General features: G+C 56.0%; 1 protein-coding gene across 1 annotated transcript in view; it reads left to right on the top strand.

Moving 5' to 3' along the window:
* Positions 1–653: 653 nt before the first annotated feature.
* The window catches only part of STEAP3 (STEAP3 metalloreductase), a 48,534-nt gene continuing 37,917 nt past the window's right edge, over positions 654–11,270 (top strand). The window contains exon 1 of the mRNA XM_004759752.3: positions 654–863. Coding sequence (XP_004759809.1) covers positions 770–863 — 94 coding nt within the window. The 5' untranslated portion in view covers positions 654–769. The remainder of the gene's footprint in view (positions 864–11,270) is intronic.

Raw genomic sequence — 11,270 nt, 5'->3', positions numbered from 1 at the left:
TTCCACAGACCTGCTCCAGGCTCTGCAAACCTCAGGGAGACATAGCCCCGTGTAGCTGCCACCGCTGTGGAGGCTGGGGACAGCTGATGGAACCTCACCGAGGCATGGCAGGCACCGTGAGGAGTGTTGGGGACAGAATCCCCCGCTGTGGCTCATGTCCCCTCTGTCACACCACATGGACTGCCCCTGTTCCGCTCCCAGCACCACGCTGGCCCCAGTCCTGGGCACTAATGGGAGTCACCAAAGGGGTGCTGGCCACTGCCCACAGGAGCCTTCCACCTAGCGAGGCAAAGGTAGTAGAAAGATCCAGGAGTTGGGCTGCTGTTATTTCCTCAGTGTATGAGGCCAAGCAGGTCCCCTCCCCCATCTAAAGAATGGAGCAGATCCCAGTCATCTGGCAGGAGCCAGTGAAGCTTATGGGGGGTGATTTAAACGTGGCCCAGCGCCGGCCTCACGGTGGGACCTCAACCAATGTCCTTTGCCTTCCCTCACCTTTCCTGGAGAACCAAGACTCAGGAAACAGAAGGGAGCAGGTTGAAACACAGTGGGAGGGGAGGGGTGGGGAGGGCTTATCTCTGCCGCTAACCTCTAACTGCAGTGTGTTTGTAGATGAGCCTGAGGTCAGTGACCCCCCACCTCTGCCTTGCAGAGCTGTGACTCTCCCAGTCTGAGTCTGTGAGTCGCCTCGGCGGAGTCGATCCTCCGCCTACCCCCTGCACCAAGTGAGCCCAGTGTGTATCACCGGGCAGAAGGAGCCGCACGTGAAGAGATGGCGGACGAGGCCTCGGGGGCACAGGATTTCTTCACCCCAGGCTGTGGAGAGTCCCCTGGCATGAAGGACAGGACCTTGCACCCGCCATCAGGTGAGACAGACATGGGGATGGACCAAGCAGAAACGGGGGGGTGGGGAGGCATGGTGTGAGCACCTTATCATGATTTCCCCCCTCCATGTGACCCCTGCCTGGTGGGATTTGCTTTCCTTGGTGATGCCTGGATACACAGAAGGGCACATCCTTCTCCCCAGCCCTCCGTCCCCTTCTCAAAATTAATGCAGAGGACGTGCTGTGACCTTGCTCTTGTCGGGAAAGGGTGATGGCTGCCGAGGGGGAGAAAGGTCTAGCCATGGCAGCACCCAGGTGTTTCCTATTTAGTTTACTTACACAAATGACTTTTTCCAAAAGCAGCTGAAGATAGCTTATTGTAAACTTGACACCAAAAAAGTCACAGACTATGGGAGAATAAAGCAGAACTTAAGTATATTCAACGAGGATCCTACAGTCCATGACTGTGGGTCTGAGTATCCTAGCCACCACAGTAAAACAAGAACTAAGATCAGTTATTGGAAAGGAGTAAGCGTATTGATCTAACATTTTTCTTCTTGAAGCTTTATATAATAGGCATTGAGTGTTGTGAAGGGCAGAATCATTTAATCCCTATTTACAAAAATTCAGAAGCAGATTAAGTCAGGCCGTTGGGCTCATAAGAACCCTGGGAAAACAAAGTGCAGTATTAAAGTGCCATCCGCCAAGGCGGAGTGTAGCCTGGACTAGGCTTCTGATCCTCAGCTTTGGCCCAGGAGTTCAAGGACTTGCTGCTTTCCTGGGCACCGTAGACCAGGGCGTTCTCAAACTTGATGGTGCCCATAATCTCTGGCAGGTCTGGTTGAAATGCACATCTGATTAGGGATGTCGGGGGCGGGGCTGGGATTCTGTTAATTTTAAACCCTCTCTGAGGCTGTCACATACACCACCTTTGGAGCAAGGGGCTAAAACCCAGATTTCTCCAGCTGTGTATCTTTTGCAAACTCCCCCAACTTAAAGGCGAAGTATGCTCCTATAGACCCACAAGGAGGACCCGCTTCTGGGCTCATTGAATGTTCCTTGGAGTTACTGGGGCAGCTTCCTACATTCTCATTGGCCACTGGTGGTCTGGTCACAAGCCAAGACACTTGACGTTACACAGCGAGTTAAGTGCCTACTATGTGCTAGTGAGCTCCCTTAGAAGAATGGTTGCTCCTACCTACCCCATCCCACGCCCATTATTCACACTACCCCTTTAGTGCTTGCCTTTAGAATCTTCTCCATGCTCCTGTCCTGGCCACAGTTAAATCTCCTGGGGATACACAGATCATTACACTGAGCTCAGAGCTCTTTTCCTCTCGGGAGGGCTCACGTTTCAACAGAGGACTGGAAGAAGGGCAGCCTTAGGCCAGAGCACTAAGCTCCGAGGTACTGCGCTGGGGCTCCCAGGGCTCTGGAAGGCACCTTTACCATGCCATACAATATGGGTTCGAAATAAGGTGCCAATCCCAGGCCCCAAGCACACTTTGCCAGCTTGCCTCCCCATTCCGGGCCTCTTCTCACAGACCATTCTTACCATTGACTGCTGCTTCAGCTCTGGGTGGCTCCCACATGGTTTTACCCATTGGTCACCACTGTGGCAGAGAAATTCTTTCATTTGCCCAGATCACCATCAGGATCGAGCACCAGAATTGCAGCCTCATTTCCTCCCTCACGAGAGAGGGAGTAGCAACCTGTGCCCAGAGGCTTGGAGCACCCTCTAGATCCAGGAGGGCCTGGCCCCCAGCCATCAGAGTACTGAGCACATGGCTTCTCGTGGTCATCTCTTCACAGTCAATTAGGGTGTTTATTTTGTGAAATGGATGTGCTCTGTCCTAGCCTATAAATTTTGGATCAATCTAAGAAGCTGAGAGGGCACAACATTCTTCTCTCTGACCCAAGAAGGCAGTGAGCCTCTAGATTCTCTTTCTGGGTGCTCTTGTCTTCTGAGCCAGAGGGCAAGCCTCGTCTTCAGAGAAAAGGGCCATCTCAGGAGGCTGACACTAGGGGCTTCATGAAGAGAATACTGGGCAACTCTAGGCCCAGACATGCTTCTGTGCATGTACTGGACACTTTCTCTGTTCCAGTAACACATTGGCTCTGGGGTAGTCAAGAACTGTGGGGGAAGTTTCCCAGAGATGCTGAGGGAGGTGAAGAAAGGTAAGAATTGGAGGTACATTCATTGAGCTATGTGCCAGGCACCGCACTGGGCGCTGAGAATACAGACGTCAATGAGGCAGAGCTAGCTCCCTGCCCCAGGGAGCTCACATTTCTGTGGGAGCAGACAGTTAAGACAAAACAAATGGGAAAAGTATGTTTCACGGCATGTTAGAAGAGAAAGCTTTCAAAAAGCAGTAAAGAAATAGGACATGGTACCTGGATGGGGGATGGGGGAGGATGGGGCGGGTTTCATGGAGATGACGCTATTTCTGCAAGGACCTGAAGGAGGCCCTTCACACCTGAAGGGGTGCCACCGGGACAGCCAGGGGCTGGGCAGAGGTAACAGCAAGGGCTGTGGCCTGAGGACCCTGCCTGATCTGTTTGAGGGGAGGAGAGGAGGCCACCAGGAGAGGATGGGGTGTGGGTGGAGCAAGGAAGTAACACGAGCTGCCTGCCAAATGTCTGGAAAGAACGGCTCTGACTGCTCTGCCCTTGGCCTGATCAGACGCGAGGCTGGCACAGAGGAGGTGCTCAGACAGTGTCAACGCACTGTCCTCCCCTAGGTCAGGACAGAGCTCCTCTGCTTCCAAGAGCTTGGCCCTCAAAGGATTCAGGAAACATTTCCTGAGCCCATACCCACATCAGACCCCCTGACAGACAAGCTGCTCCCAATCCTGGTGGGGGATACAGACCCGCAAAACACCAAGATCAATGGAGTAGGTGGTGTTCTCTCCACCTATACCTTGGCCTACAGCAGGGCGTTCACCAACCTCCCTCCCTGTCTCCCTCAGGTCCCCGGTGTTCTCTTGTAGAAGTTCATGTTCCCCTTCGGACGTTCCTCCCTCTATATTCCTGTGTCAGGCCAGCCTTCGTCTCTCTCTCTCTCCAACTCATGGGAAGCCTCACGAAGAGGCCCACCAGGTTTCTTTGGAAGGATGCTGGATGGATCCAAGAGTCCTTCCAAGAAGGCTAGAACACCTCTGAGTGCCTCAGTCTCCTTGTGCTGCTCGCTAGCACTGCAGGAAGGATGCTCAGAGATTGCCATCAGCCAGAGATACTTAAAAAGCACCAGTGTGTGTGTGGGGGGGGGTGCACCAAAGGGGGTTAGGAACAGGCTCCTGTCTTCTTAAAGTTTACAACCCACTACGGCAGCAACCCACCATCCAAGGGCAGGGGTGAGACATTGGGCTCCCAGGCCCCTGTGCATGGGACATGGTGTGGTATGGCAGGGTTCCCTGAGTGGGGTGCTCCGAGAGGGTGTTGCCCTGGGGGCCAGATGGAGCAAAAGGAGGCAGGAGGGAATCTGGGCCTTGCAGAGAGCTGTGGGCGGGAAGTATTCTAGGCGGGAGGTGAGCAAGCATAGGTATTCATGGGGGATCTCAGGGAGGGCAGAGGTGGGAGCAGCATTCCCCACACTGTGGGGGAAGGTCAGAACTCTGCCTCTTCGCCCTCTGTTAGGCTCTGTGGGGGTCCATTTGTAGGGCCCAGTCCCCAGAGTCTGGCCTCCCGACTCAGATAACCCTCCCTAGGGCTTATCTCTCCTGCCCTGCTGGGCTCCTGGGAATAATCTAAAGGTGCTGGTGGAATATGCCCCCCAGGCATTTTCTAGATGGAGTCCCAAGGGTCTGCCCCAGTCAGTTTCCCAGAAGATGAGGGACCTTAATGCCAACGGGACCCCACCTAACCAGAGCCCCTATCTCATCCCCTGTGAGGGGAAGGGAATAATTCAGCAGCGCCCAGCCTTGAGGTGAGGTTGGAGGTGAGAAAAGGCTTCAGGAGGGCGCACACACCTCTAGAAAGACACCCCAAACACCTGTGCTGTGCTGTGATGCCACCCACAGGGAGCAAGGGAGGGCAGCAGGCACTGTCTGGGTCACCTTTTTTCAGGGGCAGGGGAATGTGGGGGGCCTAGGAGATCTAGACAGGAAAGCAAACCCTGTGGTCCCCAGCAGTTCCTCCTAAGCGCCCTCCACCAGGTCCCAGGTCTTGAAACCCCGGGGACAGTGGTCGAGGATTAAAGGCCTACCCCATGTACGGACAAGGCATGGAAAAGTGCCAGGACCACAGTGCCTTGGATGCTGCCTTGTCGAGAAGGGGTCTCTATTGCCTGCTGCTTCTGTGGCGGAAAAGAAGGAAGCAGTTTCCAGTCTGACACCTCGGTCTCTTGCCATCTGTGCAAACCTGACCAACCAGTTACCCTCGATTATAAAATGGCAGTGGATTTGAGGTGTCCCCCAGATTAAGGAAGTCACCCTGGCCTCCACGCCCTCATTGTCCCGGATAAGTGGCAGCCCGGAGTCCTGCATACTTTAGCCCCTTCAGGGAGGAGGGGACGCAGATCAGGAAGTGGGCGGGCTGGCTCTGAACGTCGGGCCGGGGGCGGAAGGTCGGCGGTGGGCGCCGCAGCCTGGGCTGCAGGGCCAGACTGCGATGGGGGGCCCTGCAGCTCCCCGATTGCAGCCTTGGTGGACGTGGCCGAGGCGGATAAGCAGCGGCGGGCTGGCGGGCGGCCACCTCCCCCCGCAGGTCCTTCCCAGCGGGCGGGCGGGGCGCGGAGAGAGGAGGAGCCTCGGGGCCGGGCCACCGCCTCCAACGCGGACCTTCAGCCGCCGCCGCGGCTCCGAGCGGCAGGCCGGACTGGTGAGTGACCCCCTCCACCGCGTCGTAGCCAGGCTGTGGACTGTGCCCCGCCCGGGACCCTCGCCCAGGCGGCTCCCCGCTGCGCCCCCCGCCACCGCCGCTCGGGGGCCCCGGCGCCGCCACGCGTCTGCAGGTGACCGGGGCCGCCGGGACCGAGCCACCACGTGCGCTCGGCGGCAGAGAACCCGGATCCCCGGCCCCCCAACTTTGCCCGCCTGCCTTCCCCCGGGGGACGCCGGCAGCGTGCGCGGGGTCGGGAGGCAGGGCCAGGGGCGCTCCGCGGGGGGCGGGACTAGGGAGAGCAGGCGTCCGGACCCAGGCTGAAGCGTTGCGGTCCCGCCGAGGGCACGGGTCCCGGGTCCCCGAGGCTCCGGCCGACCAGTATCCGGGGAGGGCGGGGAGCGGGGGCGGGACCTTACCGTCAGGCCTCCCATCCGCTTCACAGCCCCAAGCAGAGCCGGCGACAAGGGCGGGGGCGCCCGACCTTGAACTGGAAGAGGCCAGGCTGACCATTGCCCGCTCTTGCCCGGCAAACTTAACCCTCCTGTCCATTTTCCCGAAATTTGGGGGCAAGGGTGTGGTTAGAACTTTTGGGCACTCTGGGTAGATAAAGGGGAAGGTACTGAGCTAATGTCGTTTTGGGGGCCAGGAGGCCAAAACCCCGGAGAAAATGCGGGCAGGTCGTCCTGGAGCCCTGGTGGAGGGCACAGAAAGGCCTCCCAGGTGTCCAGGGAGGCTTCGGAAACAGGCTCCAGAAGCGGGGTTCTGGAAATAGCCCCAGGGAAGTATTTCTGTCCATCAGGGTGCAGTGATGATATAATTAATAGCAGACATTTAGTGTGCATTTATCTGTGCGAGACAGCTTGCTTTGCACGCACTGTCCCAGTTAATCCTCAAGGCAGGAAGGCAGCGCCATCATCTTGTTCCAGATGGGGAAAGTGAGCCTCAGAGAGCATGGGTATTTGGCAAAAACACACAGGTAGCAAGTTGCCGAAATAGGGATTTGCACCTGGGTTTATCTGACTGGGGAGCCCAGGGCAGCCTGGTGGTGGGACAGACAGGACATGTTCTCAAAGGTGGCATTGCAGAGAAGGTGGTGCTGGGGTCCAGGATAGCCACAAGCCCAAAGGGTCTCACGTGGATGTGTCCCTTCAGTCACCTGCATGATTTGTTAAAAACACAGATGCCTAGATCCTCCCCACGTCTGACTGTATCTGAGTCTGCATGAAACCCCCTGTACCCAGCCAGGAGCACCTGGAGGACTGTCTTCCTCAGGGGAGCCTGTCGCTCTCCCTCCTGGCCTACGGAGACTGGGGGGGAGGGGTGATGGGAGTGCAGCTTGGAGCAGGTGTTTGATCATCAACTGATGGATAAATGACCTTAGTGGAGCAGGGAGCGTCCCTGGGGTACAGAAGGGAAGGAGACCTTGAAAGATGGGCCAGTTGGCCTCAGCCAGGCAACCTAGGAGGATGGCCTGGAGTCAGTATGGGGTGACGCTGGCCTCTAAGTCTGCAAGAAGCTCAGTCCAGGCCACCTGTTTCCTAGAGGGTTGGACCGGCAGTCCCAAGCCTGCTGTCTTCCCTAGGATCTGTGGGCGCTCTAGGACAAACAGGTGAAATGTCCTCCCATTCATGTTTCCTGTCCTTGCCCTGTGGCCCTTCCCTCCTTGCACTTATCAGAGTACTGGGCAGGGCTCCAAAATAGTTAAAAAGCGAGAGTTAATGACTATAGTGCAAAGCCGCACACCTGAACCGAGGAACTGGCAGACCGTAGCTGAGAGCCTCTGGCTTCACAGTCCCATGGAACAAGTCGGAACCCCAGCTCTTTCCCATGTGACTTTGACTAAGTCCTCACAACTCCCTGCATTCCCTCCATCTGTAAAACCTTGCTAAGGACGCTGAGCCTGATACATCTGTAAGACAGTGACGATACTGTCTGCCTGGGGGATTAGCTATGTCAAGTGCTGAGTTTTAGGAGTGCAATAAATTAAATATCAGAGCCCACCCTCTTCCCCCAGGGATTTGAGCGTTTATCAGCTAGGGACCTTCTAGGCTCATTGCTCTTCTATTCCCAGCCCCCTCAGTTCCCTAGAGAAGGTGGTTAAGGCCCGGAGAGTGGCTGCTGCTTTGTTGCAAAGCTGGCCATGGGCCCATGCCTCAAGGCTCCCTGCTTGTCCTGGCCAGAGTCTTCCAGACTGGGAGAAAAGTCTGTGCTCCTGCTTCATTCCCTGGCCAGTCAGCAAAAAGAACATCTCGGTGGCCAGGGTGATTTTCAGGCACACTGGGAAGGGCCAGGGAAGCAGTTGATACAGTGATGTCCAGGCTCCCTGGGGCTGGATCTCCCCCGCTTCCTGCCTTCCCCACCTGTGTAGTGGCTAAGACTAGCTTGGCGGGTCGGTCCCGGCTGCGTCAGATGGGCACTCCATGAAATTGCTTCCTAGCCCCTGGACCCAGATTGGGCCTCTTGCTTTAAAACAAAGAAGCTCGCCTTTTTAAACAGCTATTAAAACCTAAGGTCAAGCAGCCTCTTTTCATCCCTCCTGGGGGTTAGTGGGACGTGTGCCTCTTTTTCCCACTCATATTCTATCTTTGCCAGCGCAGCCCCAATCCAGGAGGCTGTGGGGGTTACGGAACTGGGAGGTGGGAGAGAAGAGGTGGGGAAGGGCCACTCCAGGTGGTTTTTAAACATTCAGCTACAGAATTCTCGCTTCCTCCTGCTGCCCTCTGCAGCTGGGCCCACCAGCCATCCAGGCTCCCCAGACGTCTGCACATCCACCTTCACGTCCTTGGCATGCCACGGGCACGCCTTGGATCACACCTGAAATGACAGTCATCATCCCTGAACACTCAGTACCCCACCTGCCAGGCCCTGGGCAGAGCGCATTATAACTGTGAGCTCATTTGAACCTTCAGCTCTCTTGGGAATTGGGTAATATTTTTCTCCTGACGGTATAAACTTCCCGAGGAAACACCAGGCTTCAGTCCGTTCTTCCCCCCAAACTTCAGGCTCCTAACCACTACCTATACATGCTTGTCCAAATTCTGCCTCATTTATTCATCCAACAAACATTTCCCAGAATCAACTGGGTGCCAGGTACTTGAGAGGGAATCGGCTAGGGGTGAGCGGGCTGCCGGGCAGGATCGGGGACTGCTCAGTCGCAGTATCACAAAGGCCCTCATGGTCACTTCATCCCAGGGCAGAAGGCTTCCCTCCCCCTCACACGTGGAACACGGTCACTGGACAGTTAGTTGCACAGCTGTTCCTGATCAGCCTGTCCTCCTCAGTTACCTGGCAGATCGTGGGACCGGTGGGCGCCAACTGTCCTGCGATCAGGCAATAACTTCTTCCACCTTTCTCTCCCGCTTCCTGGGAGCCAGATGGGATGTAAGCAATCATGTTCTTAAGCCTTCCAGAGCTATCCCATTAGATTAAACTGTAGAAGGTAGAGCCCTGAGATGTAGAAACTCAATCACAGGGAAATATAAAGGCATTTGGGGACTGGGGAATGGGGCAGTCTCCGTTCTGGGTGGGGAGTGGGGGGAACAGCAGGTCTCCCAAAGCCGGGGTGTGGGGGTCTCTGCTGGATGAGCCTTGACTGCCACGTGTGTTTGTGGTATGACCATCAGGGTGTCCAGAGGGTGGGCTCGGGACGTCCGAGCATGCCTAGCAGTTGGGGCGAGGGTCTCTCGGAAGGTCAGTCATTCCGGGCTCATTAGTGGAAGGATGTTGGCTGTGACATGGGCCCTCTGGGTGAAGTCCGTGCCAAGACAGAGTGACATGCAGCATCACTTAGGGTGGCCTTTTGGAATGGGAGGGGCCCGTGCTGGGTCAGGGTTGGGGAGCCAGTCACCACTGTCCGATGAATCAGCCCTGACCAGAGGTGGGACCAGGGCTCTGGTGGTTGGTCCCTGCAGATGGCTTCCGGCTGGCCAGAAGTACCGGAACTGGAACGGAAGGAAAAGAACCTGTGCTGGGCAGGGCAGCCAAGGATTGTGCTGGGGTTGGGGACTTCTGTCCAGGAAAGCTCTGCCCTCCGGGTGTTCCTGGCCTGGAGAACTGACAGTGACCAGTTGTGTGCTGCCTGTTGGGCCTGTCTGTCCTCCTGTAAACTTTGCTCCAGTTCTTCAGTGTTCTGATCTGCCAGGGCTGCATGTGGCAAAGGTAGAGCGGGGGCTCAGGGCACAGCTGCTGGCTCACTGACAGCCCCAGGACATGGGCGAATCAAAGCCAGCCTGGACCTCTCAGAACCATGGGCATGTCCCTGTCCACTCACACCTGGAGCATTTGCTTTCACAAGAAATGGTGAGGTCCTGGGATGCCTGGGTGGCTCAGTCAGTTAAGTGCCTGCCTCAGGCTCAGGTCATGATCCCAGAGTCCTGGGATTGAGCCCCGCATCAGGTTACTTACTTAGTGGGGAACCTGCTTCTCCCTCTCCCTCGGCTTGCAGCTCCCCCTGCTTGTGCTTGCTCTCTCTCTGATAAATGAATAAATAAAATCTTGAAAGGGAGGGAGGGAGGAAGGAAGGATGGATGGATGGATGAGGTCCTGACAGTACAGCTTCTTCAAGGGGATGGGAGACCACCCAGAAGTTTGAGGAGACAAGAGAACACAGAGCTCACCCTGGCTACTGAATCGGGGGTGCTGGGGCTGCCCCAAACCTGCAGCTTAAGAACCCCCCTGGACCCCACAGGCACCTATGCACTCCCAGTGAGCAGAATACCATGAGCAGGGGTGGGGATACCTAGGGGTACAGGGCACCAGGTCCCTGCCCTTGGGGAGCCTACAGTCTCACTGGGAAGCTGAGTATCAGCTTCCATCCAGAGTACCAGCAGGCAGCAGAGGGAGATTCTGGGGTAGCAGTCAGTGAGTGGCCCACAGCAAAGCACAGGAAAGGTGTAAACCAAAATGTGGTTTGGGGGGCTTTCACGTTCACTGTTTAACTGAATGATCAGAACACAGAGAGAAAGGCATCTGGGCAAGGTCACACTGCAATCTGTGTGCCCTGATTTATGCTGGACACAGGGGATTCAAGAATACCCCTGCCTATGGGAGGTCTCTCTCTGGCCAAAGAGACAGGACACAGACACAGCAGTTAGACGACTGTGCAGCCCCTGTTCTGCCACTTGTAATAACAGAGTGACCTGCCCAGAGCTGGGTGGTATATGTATTCTGGTTCTCAAAATGAGCAGGGTTACTCAAAACCTCCATTTTCCAAGATCACCAGTTTTCAAACAAGTGGAAAGCTGTAGAATATACTTGTCCTATGACTGGACATGGTATAATTAACTTCGATGATTACAAAAAGACTCCAAACCTCTGTCTGCCCTCTGGTCTGCCAGCGTGGCCTCTGGGGTCGCTAGAAAAGCCGTCATCAGGAGGCAGGCTCACGCCCATCCTGGCTTCGCCCTTGTGGCAGCGCAGTCTTCTGTCTGTGGGTCCTTCTGTCTGTCCTTCTCCCCACTGTGGGCACTGACTAGCAAGGACGACCATGGAAGCTTTGTCAGCACAGAAACTCTGAGAAAATGATCACGAAGCCAATGCCAGCCACGGTGATTGCGATAAATTAACCCCACGGCAATTGACAAATTGCTGCTTTTCTGCAGCCATTATGTTTGGCTTTGTAACCCGAAG

The sequence above is a fragment of the Mustela putorius genome, unplaced genomic scaffold, assembly GCF_011764305.1.
Source record: "Mustela putorius furo isolate JIRA1106 unplaced genomic scaffold, ASM1176430v1.1 tig00003867_pilon_pilon_pilon, whole genome shotgun sequence".
Lineage (NCBI taxonomy): Eukaryota > Metazoa > Chordata > Mammalia > Carnivora > Mustelidae > Mustela > Mustela putorius.
The sequence above is the reverse complement of the archived record's forward strand: the minus strand, read 5'-3'. Positions and strand labels throughout refer to the sequence as shown.